This window comes from Octopus bimaculoides, chromosome 21 (assembly GCF_001194135.2).
Source record: "Octopus bimaculoides isolate UCB-OBI-ISO-001 chromosome 21, ASM119413v2, whole genome shotgun sequence".
NCBI lineage: Eukaryota > Metazoa > Mollusca > Cephalopoda > Octopoda > Octopodidae > Octopus > Octopus bimaculoides.
The window spans coordinates 7,969,720-7,985,425 of record NC_069001.1 but is presented as its reverse complement, the minus strand read 5'-3'; the positions used below and the strand labels follow the sequence as shown (position 1 = coordinate 7,985,425).

The 15,706-nt window shown below is 36.8% G+C and overlaps 2 protein-coding genes across 2 annotated transcripts in view; one reads left to right on the top strand and one right to left on the bottom strand.

The window, feature by feature from the left end:
• Positions 1-10,643, bottom strand: part of LOC106876946 (PAX3- and PAX7-binding protein 1) — a 26,315-nt gene extending 15,672 nt beyond the window's left edge. The window contains exons 1-8 of the mRNA XM_014925712.2: positions 10,414-10,643; positions 6,100-6,293; positions 5,361-5,475; positions 5,078-5,210; positions 4,593-4,714; positions 3,720-3,796; positions 2,927-3,117; positions 113-302 (exon numbers count right to left, since the gene is read on the bottom strand). Of these exons, the coding sequence (XP_014781198.1) occupies positions 113-302; positions 2,927-3,117; positions 3,720-3,796; positions 4,593-4,714; positions 5,078-5,210; positions 5,361-5,475; positions 6,100-6,293; positions 10,414-10,615 (1,224 nt within the window). The 5' untranslated portion in view covers positions 10,616-10,643. The remainder of the gene's footprint in view (positions 1-112; positions 303-2,926; positions 3,118-3,719; positions 3,797-4,592; positions 4,715-5,077; positions 5,211-5,360; positions 5,476-6,099; positions 6,294-10,413) is intronic.
• A 2,769-nt stretch (positions 10,644-13,412) lies between these two features.
• LOC106876944 (tetratricopeptide repeat protein 8) overlaps positions 13,413-15,706 on the top strand; it is a 10,666-nt gene continuing 8,372 nt past the window's right edge. Inside the window, exons 1-2 of the mRNA XM_052975522.1 lie at positions 13,413-13,628; positions 14,639-14,826. Of these exons, the coding sequence (XP_052831482.1) occupies positions 13,509-13,628; positions 14,639-14,826 (308 nt within the window). The 5' untranslated portion in view covers positions 13,413-13,508. The remainder of the gene's footprint in view (positions 13,629-14,638; positions 14,827-15,706) is intronic.

Below are 15,706 nucleotides of genomic sequence, written 5' to 3'. Positions count from 1 at the left end.
CAATAATAAAGAAAATAATATTCTAAAGATATACAAAACATTTTTTTTTTTTTACTCAAATCTTTCAATAGCCTGATATTTTGGTAGAAGTTGTAAAGATATGTAGACCCACCTTCTCATTGAGACACTCAACCAAGTCTCTGACATACCCTCTTGTTTCCTGAAAGAATTTGAACCGTTCTTCTAGGATGCTAGAACTTTTCTCTGCTTCCTCAATCTCTTTGTTAGAGTCTTCCAGATGAAGCGACAGTGTGTCATGTTCGCTCACATGACTGCGATGTACTTCCATTATTGAATCTAAGCTGCACAGACCAAAATCAGAAACAGATTTTTTTTTAAGTAAAACACATGGGAAAATAATAAATAATAATAATAATGATAAAATAATTATTCTGAAAAAGGCAAAAATATCCACAATAATAATAAACAACAATAAAACTCTGCTAAGTAAAAGCTTATAGAATTGCATCGGTGATGTCCATGCTACCACCACTGTGCTGAGTCCATATTCCATACACTGGGATCTTTCTGGCAAAGTCTACCCAGTCCGAGACTCAGAATAGACATTGAGAGAAAGGACAAGTCACTGAGGTCATGAATAGCAACAAAAGGACTTTGACTAACAAACAACTAATTGATCGTTTAACAAACAAATTTAAAAAATGATTCATTAGTTAGTTGGTTAGATATTCAAATAATTGACTAACAATAAAGAAGTGATATTGAACCAGTGCATGTGCTTATTATTATTATTGGTGTAATGACTGTCCCAAGACACAAGATTTGTTTCAACACATGAAATCACATCAGGAATCTTGGAAAGCAAATACAAAAAAAAATTGTATAAATTACTTGCTTTTTTTTTAAATGACTTTTGACAGAAAAGGAGAGGTAGCCTCCCCCCCCCTTTTTTTACAGGTTTTCAAGACAGCTGCTGAGGGGAAGTTATTTTCACATCAGAGACTATCTGATCTGGTCTGGTCTGAATAATGTACTCCCTTGAAGTCACACAAGAGTGGCCAGGAGGTGGTACTAAAATGAGTGTATTCCTCTCAAATCACCCAAAGGTGACCAAGTGGTTGAGTTATACTGGGCAATGGAATCAGTCTCCTATCCTATCCAACAACAAGAAGAACAGTTCCTCTGTCAAGCTTCCATACAGTTTCCATCTACCAAATTTCACACACAAGGCTTTAGTTGACCTATGTCTATACCTATGAGTTACTAAAGAACAAATAAAACTTGGTAATGGAGGTGGCAGGAGCACTATAAATACCAAGTGTTTCAGTAGTTTACATGAGTATAACAACCAGTGCTTGACAACTGGTGTTGGTTTGTTTACATTTCTGTAACTTAATGGTTCAGCAAAAGAGACTGATAGAATAAGTACCAGACCTAAAAAGAAAAAAAAGTACAGGAAACGATTTTTTTTTGTCTAAACCCTTCAAGGTAATGCCCCAGTATGGCCACAGTCTAAAGACAGAAATAAGTTGCAGATGAAAGAAGATATATTTCCCTCCAGATTCAATGATATCTGCCTTTTATCCTATGAGGAGAATAAGTGACAGTTGTGAAGTTGTTTCTATAAGACTTATTTTTGTGCCTAATCAAAATAAATAATGTTTCTCTTAGTTCAATTATTGTTATTGATTTGAATGAACCAAGAGAGCAAGTAATATACCATGGTCAAACAGTCACTAATCGATTAATCGATTTAGGGTCATCATATCTAATTTAGTCAGGTGAAAGAAAGTTATTAATAATAATTCAGCAGTGAGAGAAGAAATGTTGAATATAATTGTAATGACTGCGAAACTAACCAGAGATGCCAGCCACGTGGAAAATAGCTATATATTAGTTTTGAGGCAGCTCATGCTGGTGCCACATAAAAAGCACCATACCGGTACCATTTATAGAGCGTCCATGCTGGCACCACATAAAGCACCCATACTGGTGCCATGTATAAAAGCACCCAGTACACTCAGTAAAGTGGTTGGCATTATGAAGGGCATCCAGCCATAGAGTCCATGCCAAAATAGACAATTGGACAGAGCTTGGTCCAGTCCACTGGCTTGCCAGCTTCCGTCAAACTGTCCAACTCATGCCAGCATGGAAAATTGACATTAAATGATCCTGATTTGATATATGTTACATTTTATACTGTTTGATAACTCTTCAATTGAATATAATGAAAATTGATTTGGTTTTCGATTTCTCCGGATTAAGAATTAACGAAGCAGGTGCCAGTTCTATACCGGGGCTTAAGCTATGGTTAAAGATTCTGACTAAGCAACTTTACTTGAGGCCTGATATGTTTATGCTTACTCCTGGATCAGACTGGTAAGGTAGCTGACGTATCATGTAAAAACCATGCTTAGCTCTGTGCCATAGAAAGGTCAATCTGTTTGTATAATGCATACCGACAGGAACCCTAACATATTCAGTTACATATACCCAAACATTGATTAATTCATTTAGAAAATTAAATTGCAAGGAAATGAAAAGCAGCACAATATTAAATTCCAAATCCAAAATAGTAAACAATTCAATGTTGAACAGAATAAAATTTGACATCTGAAGTCTGTTGATGCCATACTTGTACAAAAATAAACTAGCAAAGACACATATACCATACAAGTAAGATATATAAAAGCCAAATGTAGCTTGTTTCATACAACGGATAATAAAATATTAAAAAAACAAAAAAACTTGAGGATGGTCAGTAGAAGATGCTGTGGAAACAGTCCTTCTTGTTGACCAGTCACCAAGCTATGCCTACCTTTTGCTGTCTGTAAAAGCTTTGTCTGTTCAGTGTACCATTGAATCGAAAAGCTTCTTGGGTGACATCAGAAGATACATGCCTCTGGATAGATATGGTACTTACCAACCTGCGCTGACAGTTGGGGAATAAAACAAGCAGACTTACCGCTCTTTAAGTTTCTTTTGTATCAGTTCTAGAGTTAACTCATTAGAGCCTTTGGAAGTGAGGGAAAAGGGTTGGAAATTGGATTTCACAGCTTGGTTAATATAGGACGCCTGGTCAGCTTTATAGTTAGCATCCCCTTTCTCAGCAGGAGGCATGGCATACTGTGTTGGTTGGTCATCGTCGCGGCTCACCTTCACATTAGAAAAAAAAAATATAATAGAGATCAAGTTCTATTACTTATGATATATATATTTTAAAATCTATAATATTATATATTTCACCTTGGTATACGATGCAGAACTATTTCAAAAAGAGAAATATGAATCACCCCAACCCGCCAAAAAAAACTAACCAGGAGTGGCTGCATGGTAAGTAGCTTGCTTACCAAAACCACATGGTTCCGGGTTCAGTCCCACTGCATGGCACCTTGGGCAAGTGCCTTCTACTATAGCCTCGGGCTGACCAAAGCCTTGTGAGTGAATTTGGTAGATGGAAACTGAAAGAAGCCTGTCGTGTGTATATATACATACATAAATATATATATATATATATATATATATATATATATATGTATATGTTTGTGTGTCTGTGTTTGTCACCTCATTATCACTTGACAACTGATGTTGGTGTGTTTACGACCCCATAACTTAGCCATTCAGCAAAAGAGACTGATAGAATAAGTCCTGGGGATGATTTCTTCGACTAAAAGGCGGTGCTCCAGCATGGCTGCAATCAAATGACTGAAACAAATAAAAGAAACATTTGGAGGAAAGCCAAAAAATAGTCAACTTACCTGTTGAAGATTGACAGCTTTTCTAATCTGCTGCTCTTCCCACCCGCTTTCTAGATCACTTCCTTCTTGATCGCTACCTAGAGAACATAATCAAAACCCAAAGTTTATTACAATCCGTACTGAGACTTCACACTGGATCAAAAGTAAAATAAGGCTAAATTATTATAAAATAGACAAGAGAGATGGAGAAACTTACAAATGGAGGAAGATGAAGCAATGGAGAGTGGTCAAAGAGACAAATACTTTTCAAGACTAAGCATAAATCTTGTTTTTTCTTAACACTAATATATACTGGATAATCAAGGTGGTAAACAGGCAGAAATGTTAGCATGCTGGACAAAATGCTTCGCAGTATTTTGTCTGTCCTTACATTCATCATCACCGTTTAACGTCTGCTTTCCATGCTAGCATGGATTGGACGATTTGACTGAGGACTGGTGAAACCGGATGGCAACACCAGGCTCCAATCTGATTTGGCAGAGTTTCTACAGCTGGATGCCCTTCCTAATGCCAACCACTCAGAGAGTGTAGTGGGTGCTTTTACGTGTCACCCGCACAAAGGCCAGTCAGGTGGTACTGGCAACGGTCACACTCAAAATGGTGTATTTTATGTGCCACCCGCACAAGAGCCAGTCCAGGGGCACTGGCAATGATCTTGCTCGAAGGTCGGGCAAATTACTTCGGGATATTTCATCTGCCTTAATGTTCTGAGTTCAAATTATGCCAAGGTCAACTTTGCCTTTCATTCTCTCAGGGTTAATAAGTACCAGTTGAATACTGGGGTTGATGTTATTGACTAACCCCTCTCTCCTGAACTTGCTGGCCCTGTGCCAAAATTTGGAACCAATATTATTAGATATTATAATAACTAACCATGTTCTGCTGCTAAGAACTCATCTTTCATCTTCTGGCGTTCTCTTGCTTCTCTGTTGACAGAGAAATCTATTCTTCCTTCTTCATCATCATCATCATCTGATTTATCATGGTCATCATCTCTGTAAGTAAAATAAAATAGATTTATTATATACAAAGTACTTTCACAGTTCCACAACCATCATTCAACTCAAAACATTACTGCTGCTACATCACACACCTCTCTTAACCCATTAGCATTTAAACGGGCCATATCCAACTCAAATATTCCAGCAGTTTTCCAAACTGACCAGATCTGGGTATGAATGTCTGTTATTGTTCCCTTGATTGGATCAACTGGAACACCCAGTAAGAGTTGATGGTGTTAACCAATGAAATCCTACAAGAGGGAGACAGCAGCTTCAACTAACCAAGTCTCACAAGACAATGAAATTGTCAGACAGACAAATTCGTTAAAAGCAAAGAAATGTAATAAATTTACACACCTGACGAGGCGAGAGTTGGAGTTCTCGGCTTTAGCTCCTGCTTCATCTAACGGAATGAAATCACCCATCTCTCGTGCCATTTGCCTTTTCTTCCGTATCATATGTATCATGGTAGCATCTGGGATTTCACCCTCTGAAACAAGTGAAGTTTTAAGTAAAATACAAAATATCCCACTTTCATCATCGTTATTTAAATTTCAAGTTCCACTCAAAAAGGAAAGTGAAAGTAGAGAGGGAAGTGCTGTCTTCTAGCAAACAACAAGTTGAAATATGGCTAACTTACTTTTCAAAACTGCCCTTAACATTTTGCGATCTTTGGGAGTTTCTTCATCACTTTCAGGCTCTTCATTTATAAGGGCATCATCTCCATTAAGAGTACACAGCTCTTCCCGGAGTCGCTGATAAAAGAGGAAAGAAAAGGTTTGCAAATTATGAAACTCAGAAAATTCTTTGGGTTTATCTGCTGAAACCAAAATAACTTTTTATACTAGAAGCACAAGGCCTGAAATTTTAGGGGAGAGGATGGGTAATTACATCAACCTCACTGCTCAGCTGGTTCTTATTTTATTGACCCCTAAAGAATGAAAGGTAAAGTCGACCTTGGAGGAATTTGAACTCAGAATGTAAAGACAGGAAATGCTGCTAAGCATTTTGTCTGGCATGCTAACAATTCTGCCAGCTCACCTTATCATTATTAATAATAAATTAATAAGTGTATGACAGAATCAGTAGAGCAATGGACTAAATATCTTGTGGTATTCCTCTTCAGCTCTTTAAGAGTACAGGGGTTGTTGATATTGACTAAACCCTTCCCTTCAAAATTGGTAGCTTTGTGCCTAAATCAGAAACCATTATTATTACATTATCAAGTCAACCACGGGAGAATTTGAACTCAGAAATGCTGCCAAGCATTTTGTTTGTCATGCTAACCATTCTACCAGCTCAGTGAAATCATAATGATCGACTATTTCATTTGAGACAAAGTAAAACAAAAATCAAAGACAAATTAACTCTGAACTTACACGTAGCTTTTCTTCCGTGTTTACTACAGGAGGTGCCTCAACAGGTGGAGTGGCTGGCGCTGTCTTTGGTGCAGCTGGTTGTTCTTCTTCAGTCTTCTTTCTTTCCTCTTTTTCTTTTAGACTTTCTTTCTTTAGTTGTTTCGCTATCCGTTTGCTATGACTAGATTTTTTGACTTGGAAGATTTCAGCATCACCTAGAAATGGAGATCACATATTGCTTTAGTTCCGATAGGAAAACACGACAACAAGCAATAGCTATCTCTTACTCAAATATGGGCATGAGTATGGGTAAATGGTTAAGAAGCTCTCTTCACAGTAACATGGTGATTTGGGTTCAATCTCATTGCATGGTACCTTGAGCAAGTGTCTTCTACTATTGCATCACACAGGCCAAAACACATATATATACATATATAAATGTAAAAAAAAAAAAAAAAATATATATATATATATATAAATATATATATATATACAATTGAGGGGATAATTATAATCCAGGCTATCACCCCATCTCTTCATGTAAGAACCTGACTAATGAAGTATTCCGTTAACTGAATAAACTGATTAAATCTCAGGTTTATACCTTGCATTTGCTCGGCGTCGCGCTTCCATGGGTTGGATGGTTTGACAGGAGCCAGCAAGCTGCACCAGGCTCCAATTGTCTGTTTTGGCAAGGTTTCTACAGCTGGATGCCCTTGCTAATGGCAACCATTTTACAGAGTGCAATGGGTGCGTTTTACATGGCACCAAGTATCTTGCAAGACAAAAATTCTTCAACTGGGAGAGGGCAATAGTACTTAGGGAAGGGTGTGGCTTTGTACCGGTTGAGAGCTTAAAGGGACAGAGATGTGTGTCTTGCTGCTGGGTAGATACATGGATACTCCAGTTGGAAAAGAAAGAGTGAGTTATATAAAGAAAATTGAATTTCAGTGTTACTGTAGGAGTGTAACTAGTTTATTGTACATAAATTAAAAAAACAAAACAAAAAAAACCCCTAAAAAGATTCCTAAGGGTCACATGGACTCTGGTTGAAAACCACTGTTTTTAGAGTCTTAACGGCACTCAACTGGAGTACACTAAAAGGGGTCAGGGTAGACTAATGATTGCCAAAATTAGTAGTAAAAAAAGACAAAAAAACAAAACAAATTGGGAATCAGTACCCTATAACAACATCTTGCTAAATTTTTCCTTCTTTCAATTAGTAACGCAATAATGGTTATCTTGTGATAGCTGAATTCTAATGTTACTCAGCAGAATGCTTAGTAACAGATTGAGAACTCATATCCACTCACGTAAACGCTATCATAAAACAAGGCTTGCTGTGAAGCCCGTGACAAGCTGGCCAGATATTTATTGGTTAAGATATATATTCTGAAAACAACTGACATGTATGCTAAACTACTCTTACCAGTTGACACAATACATCATCATCATCATCATCATCATCATTTAACATCTGCTTTCCATGCTGGCATGGGTTGAACAGTTTTACGAGAGCTGGTAAGGCCAGGGACCACACCAGGCTCCATTGTCTGTTTTGGCATGGCTGGATGTCCTTCATAATGCCAACCACTTTACAGAGTATAGTAGATGCTTTCTATGTGACACCAGCACCGACAAGGTCACTGAATAACTTGCAAGATTATTATTGTAAATGTTTTTGTTTTTTTTTTCTTGAACTCAATCAAAAGTTAGAGTTCTGGCAAATCAATTGGTAAAATAAGGGTTGTTATAGATTTCTCTAAACAAATACATATTGTTTTGCTGTTGTGTAATCAGACCTATAAAATGGCAAGCAGGCAGAATCGTTAGCACATCAGACAAAATACTTAGTGACATTTCCTTTGGTTCTTCATATTCTTAGTTCTAATCCTGCTGAGGCCAACTTTACATTTCATCCTCTCTGGATCAATGAAATAAAGTACTGGGGTTGATGCAATTAATTTGTCCCCTCCCTTTAAAAACTGCTGCCTCTGAATCCTGCAATGAGTTGGCACTTCATTCAGGAGGAATGTTGCTATCCTGGCCACTTTTATGTCAAGGAAACCAGATAACTGGCCTTAGAGCTCAAGCAAAATGAAAATTTTCTAAAACCACACCCATATTATATAAAGTAAAAATACATTTACGATATTCCATTTTTACAATAATAACACTTTCTACTACAAGCACAGGGCCTGAAATTTGGAGCGAGGGGGGGTTAATCGATTACAACAACTTCAGTGCTCAACTGGTACTTATTTTATCAACACTGGCGCCAGTAAAAAACCACACAAAAAGCAGCCACTACACTCTGTAAAGTGGTTGGTGTTAGGAAGGGCATCAAGCCATAAAAAGCATGCCAAAGCAGATCACTGGAAGGTGGTGCAGCTCCCCAGCTTGCCAGTTCCCTGTCAAACTGTCCAACCCATGCCAGCATGGAAAAGAGACGTTAAATGATGATGAAAGGACAAAAGGTAAAGTCGACCTCGACTGATTCACTTTTATAAAAATGTGAATCAGATTGTTTCGGTAGAAAATATTTAGGTTGGCACATAGCCTGCTATCAATCATCAGCTATTGCCATGTTAGGATTTAAGGCTCACGTATTATACCCAGTGTATAAAACGACAGCTCAATACTATTTTTTTTTGAGGGAGAAATATTTTTGAGGTTAAAAGGTCATCTCACGTACTGACATACAACGCAGTCGATAGACATGCAAGAAATAGTTACCAAATTTTCCTCAAAAACCGTTTTTATTGGTTTGAGAGAGAAAAGACACATTAGGTTGTGGAGCCCTAAAAATATAAAGACAGGACGATCATGAGTGGAACGCCTTTAATCACAGGTCTGCAGAGTAAAGTGTGACACGGGACTAACACTTTCTGCCCATTACGAATTCAATAACATTTATTTTATTGTATTTCGAGAGGGCCATTATACCAGTAATAAACAAACTACAATAGACTGGAGTCTGGTGCAGCCTTCCAGCGTGCCGGCCCCGGTCAAACCGTCCAACCCAAGTCAGCATGGACAACAGACGTTAAATGATGATGATGAATAGTCTGTTTCAAAACATGAGTTCATGTCAAGATTCTTGAAAATCAAAAACGAAATGTATATATTTTTAACCCTTCAATATCCTTAAACGTAGCTGACCGTGCTTCAAGAACATCTTATTAAATTATGGAAGATTTTAATATTTTCAATAATTTCTTTTTCATTTCAAATTATTGATGAAGTAATCAAAACTTATAGTGTGTTCCTATCCAAAATTGAATAAAACATATCGAAGTATAGATCTCAAAAAGCATATCTGGAAAATGGTTTATGTTAATCAAGGCAATGATTGACGCTTCTCGGATTTTGAAAGAAAACACTGTAAATTCAATAAATTTAATGAGTAATTTCGAAAAAGACCACATTTTCATTAACAGTATTTCTATATACAGTGTTACGTGAATTACGATAATATTCGAAAGTTAGTCTCGAAGAAATGGTAGATGTGTCAGCAAAAACTTAATACAAATATGTGCCAAAGAGGGAGGCCTCTATGAGGTAGCTAGAGCTGCCAGAAATAATAGTCAACCTCAAATCATATCCCTACTGTTTTCCTTCATCGCAGGGCAGGTCAAATAATGTACTCATAAATAAATTGGGCATTGTTGCACGGTCAAGTTGGCTTCGGGGTTGAACAAAAACACGATCTTACGATGGAGCCTTTATCTACGTGGTCATACTTGTTAGAAATAGCAGCCAAAATCTCTGACAGATTACATACAGTTTGTAAAAAGGAGGAAACACATTGGATAGTGTAGTCCGAGATACGTAATGCCTGAGAGAAATATAAAAGTGAACATGACTGGAAGAATGCCTTCAACCATCATAGAATTTGCTCGATTCAGGGTTGATTTGGGACTAAACAACATTAGTTCACATCTAAGGGGATTCACGAGAATATTAAATCGACTTCACTAATTAACAGGTAAATTATTAAACGAGGAATTAAATATAGTTTTTAACAACCGTGATTAATGAAGAAGTGTTTTAAAAACTGTTACAAATAATGGTTTTCTTCCATTCACCATTAATAGGGTCAGAAACTGATTTGGCCGAGAACTAATTATGTTTTCACATTTGAAATATAACCCATACACAATCATGTCCTTGTGCGCATATATAACACTTAATACAAATCCTGTATATATACACGATTAATTTAAACTTATATATATATGTACTCATGAGTTATATAGTTGCCGATCTATGTATAAATGGCAAATATATACAGAATATATATTATATATGCATTATGCATATTATATACACTACCTTCCTCTGAATCAACGAAACTAAGAAGGTTGGAAACATCTCGCTTCTTCTGTCTTTCTTTGACTTTCGCATCATTGTTCCCGTTATTAAGTGTGTCTTTCACATGTCCTTCCTCCTTTTCACCATCATTTTCGTCCTCAGAATCACTTGTCGTAATTTTCCTCCTGAAATTTCTTCGAGGTTTTTTAAACATGGTAGCCATTTTGGAAATATTACTGTTGCATTCTGGGATATCTAAATTATATATCTGAATGACACTGTTATTTATGATGTAGAACAATATAATAATATAATATAATATAATATAATATAAATATGATATGATATAATATAATATATCTATATATATATAATATATATAATACATAATAAATAGTATACATATATATATGTATGTATGTATGTATGTATGTATGTAAATGTGAGTGTGTGTATGTATATGTGAGTGTGTGTATGTGTATGTGAGTGTGTGTATGTGTATGTATACATTACATACGTATACATATGTATATGTGTGGATCTATCTATCTATCTATCTATCTATCTATCTATCTGTCTGTCTGTCTGTCTGTCTGTCTATCTTTCTGTCCACACCCCTCCCCCACGCACAGATATTTATACATATATCATCATCATCATCATCGTCATCATCATCATCATCGTTTAACGTCCGCTTTCCATGCTAGCATGGGTTGGACGATTTGACTGAGGACTGGTGAACCAGATGGCTGCACCAGGCTCCAATCTGATTTGGCAGAGTTTCTACAGCTGGATGCCCTTCCTAACGCCAACCACTCTGAGAGTGTAGTGGGTGCTTTTACGTATATATATGCACACAAAATGTTTTTAGCTGTAAATGTGTTTGTGTGTATGTGTATTTATGTGTGCACACGTGTACACATACACACATATGTATGTATGTATGTATGTATGTATGTATGTATGTATGTATGTACGTATGACGTAAATTCAAAAAGAAAACATACAAAGCAACAACACAGGAAGAACAAAGTATGACGATTATGGTAGGTTAACTCTTGAGAAGTTAGAACACAGTGAAAACGTTTCGGATGTTAGTCTTTCTTCAGAAAAAAAAAAGAGAAACGGAGAAAGAGTGATGAGTGGGGTGGGATGGGGGGAATAGAGCATTTAGTATAGAAACAAGAAAACGTTTTTTTTTTGCTGTGTGGTTAACAAGCTTTCAGTTTCCCTCTCACTGCATGGCACATTGGATAAGGATCTCCTATTATAACTTCGGTTCGACCAATGCTATATGAGTGAAGTTGGTAGGAGGAAACTGTGTGAAACCCCACCGTGAATGTGTGTGTGTGTGTGCGTGCGCGCATGCATGTGTGTGTATGCGCACATGTGCAAGGTAGATAGATAGATAGACAGACAGACAGACAGACAGACAGATAGATAGATAGATAGATGGATAGATAGATAGACAGACAGATAGATAGATAGATATAATGTACTAGGAAGTGATGCCTATTCCGTCCAAGCCATAAGGTTATTAAATAAGGAAAACTAGCACTTCTGCAACAGTCCTATCTTTGCAGCTGATGCTTCTACTCTGCTGAACAGCTGTTGAACTTGATCTATTAGATATGAGTGATCTATGAGATAAGAGTGCTGTATCAGCTGTGAAGTCCAGGTCAGTGATGGTTACTGCTGGCACTCTCCATGATCATTGCTGGTTTATGATGAGACCAAGGTCTTCGTCACTGCTGTCTACTGGATTATGCAATGCATAATCCAATACAATTACAAACAGATATGGTGCAAGCGTATCTCCTTGTAGCACCCCAGCTCGTATTTGAAAGAATTCAGAGTGCCAAAAATTGACTGAAAGAAGGAAAAGCTGCTGGCCCTGATGAAATTTCCACCAAAGTTATCAAGAGGCACAATCTGGATGAAATAATACTGGATTTTATGAATAAGCTCTTGCAGACCCCAAAAAGTTCAGATCAGTTGTTTGAAATTAACTTGATACCAATCCCAGAGTTAGGAAACCTCAGCAATGAAACTAACTACAGAGGAATTGCACTGTCCAATATCTCACACTAAGTCATCAACTGAATGATCATCAACAGGGTTCAACAGGTGCTTGATAGCCATCTAAGACCAAATCAAAATGGATTTAGACTCAGAAGAGCCACACAACATCTCAGATCTTAGCCCGAGGCATATCGCAGGAGTTAAATCAAGACTGCTACTTGCCATTATAACCTTCGTGGACTTCAGCAACTGGTTTGACAGCACCCATTGTTACAAAATATTGAAGATCCTTCAAGCATATTGCATTCCAGAAGAACTAGTTCTTGCTATTGCAAAAACCTACAAGAAGACCAGAATTTGTATGTTGCCATCTGATGGAGAAAGAGAATTCTTTTGGAATAGCTGTCCTATATATGTTGGAATTTCGCAAATTTGTCAGGATTTTTCCTTTTTTCTTGCATTGCAAAACAATGAAGGGAAGCTTTTTTAAAGTAAAAGTTTTTTAAATCCATGTCTTTTCAACGTTTGTTTCTCCCCTCACACAAACATACCTTTGCAACAACAACCACTAAATGGTATATTTTTCATTTCCGTAATTTTCTGTCATTTTATCGTATTCTACATTCTGAAATATTTATAACCTGCGTTAAAGAAAGAAAAAAAAAAAATCTGACCCCCTCTTCTCTTCATTGTACTTTTCACAATGAAAGAAAAGTCAAATACTACAAGTGAATGTGTGAAAAAAAAAAATTATATTTTGAAAAGTGTATCAATAAAGTGACATTTTCAGTCACTTATTTAAACTTTCTCTGTTACATCATTAAATACAATTACATGCGATAGATGGGTTTTGAGAGATAAATTTGCTAATTTTCCTAAATTTTAATTCGTGTGCATGAGGTGGTCTACAGAATTTGATGAGTCCCCGGGAAATTATTCTCCAAGGGAAATGACTCAATTTATTTCACTACACTTATTTCCCTTTAAAGGTTGTTTTGGTAACGCATATACAATATGGCCGATTGATAGTACTTTAAGAATTATATATATACATATTTACTTACGTGTACATATATTTAGTCACCGCATTAAACATGCCACCCTTTGAGAGAATGCATCCAATGTTTTATGCTATAAGTAACTTTAGACGAAGAAAATTCAAAGAATGCGCCGAATTATGCACCAGTATTCTTGAAAAAACGCCCTACGATGAGGTAAATAGCACTAAATATTCATTTGACAACAATGGCCGCGAAAGATTTTAACTTGTTGCCTGTTTGAATTCTTTTGAGAATTCATTTAATTATTTCTTTTATTTTAGATTTATATTTAGTTACTGAACGTAGATAATAGCGAATACAAATGGAAAAGATATTTTAAATAATAAAATTAACAACGAATAAAAAGGATTTTGTGTGCAGAGTGGAATAACTTTCTTCTTCTTCTCTCTTTTCACTGTATTCAACTCCTTGTATCTTTTCAACGATCTCCAAAAGTCTCATCAGTATACTTTCCCTCCTTTTTCTCTCTCCAAGGAAAAGAAATATTTCTTAAGCAATTATTTTATCTTTTGTCTTTTACTTATTTCAATGATTGGACTGTCGCCATGCTGGAGCACCACCATCACGGCTTTAGTCGAACAAATCGACTCCTTTACCTGATTTATTTTTACAATCTTGGTACTTATTCCATCGGACTCCTTTGTTGAATTGCTAATTCACTGACGTAAACAAACCAATACTGGTTGCCAAGTGGTGGTGGTGGTGGTGGGGAACAAACACAAAGACACATCAATCAATCTATCTATCAACATGACCGGCTTCTTTCATTGTTCTTGAACGTAAGTCTTCAATTTCAACACTCCCACGAGCTTTTGTAACCTCATTACCACTGTTATAACGATACCGTCATACAGTGGGAGGTATCCTCATCACCACCCACTGCTATGTCCCACTGGTACATATCTGTGTACCAGGCTCTGTGAGCTACGAATCCTCATCGCCAATGTAATTTCCTTCATTATGATAACATATTTCATTGTCTCTGTGGGACTGACCTGAACAGCGTACCTCGCTGACTGACATTACTGACTGTGTCTGTCCACTATTTATTAGTAGTGGATCAACCCACTTCTCACCTGGGTTCATCTGCCACAACAATTACATAAAATTAAAAGCAATTTTTTTTCTCAAACATCTAGTATTTTATTTTTGTTCTGATTTAGGCAGCTTGGTCATTGAAAACACGGGCATTGACTGAACAAGTTTATGTCGATGATGCAGATTTGGAAGAAGAAACTATTGCTGAGAGCATTCTTGATGAAAATGCCCTTGCTCAGAATGTACGTCCAGGGACTTCATTGCAATCAAGCTCATTGGAATCCAGGCCGGATGGTATAAACCCTGCAATCAGGTTTGTTTATTGTTTATCTTCCTTCAAATTATTATATAGCAGAGACTCCAGCTAAGAAGATCTCAAGAAGGAATTGTAATTCCAAAATATCATCGGACTATAGATAACCAAATTATAACAGATATATAGTCCATTTTTTGTTCTATAGTGCATTGTTGTACCATTCTAAACTTTTTATTCTTTACAAACAATACACAATGCTTCAAGCGAACTACAATACTCTCTTATCATTATTGTTTTTTCTTTATGTTTATCAGAGTTGACTTTACCTTCTATCTTTTCAGGTTTAATAAAACATTGAGGTTTTTAATCACTTCTACCTCTACCTCTGGGGCAGGTGTGAGTGTGTGGTTAAGAAGCTTGCTTTCCAACCATGTGGGTTTGAGTTCAGTCCCATTGTGTGGCACTTTGGGCCAGTGTCTTCTGCTTATAACTTTGTGTTGACCAAAGTCTTGTGAGTGGGTTTGGTAAGCAGAAGCTGGAAGAAGTCCATTGTGTGCATGTGTGTTTGTGTGTGTATACATAGATGCAAATATAGATATACTCATATATACATTCACACTTACACATTTATATCTATATATGTGTGTGTGTGTGTCTCTCAGTATCATGAGATGGTTGCAAACGAGCATCACCATCATACAAGCGATGTTGTTCATTTCTTGTTTTCTGTGAAAGACACGTCTGGTCATGAGGAAATCTCCATCACAACCCCAACCACTACTACCCCTCCTCTCCTGCCCCCCCCATTATCCTCGCAATCATCACCCCCATCACCACCACCATTGTTACCACTACTACTATTCTCACTGCTGCCATCATCGTCATTATCATCATCATCATTTGTTTGACTAAACTTTACAATGCAGTACCCCTGTAT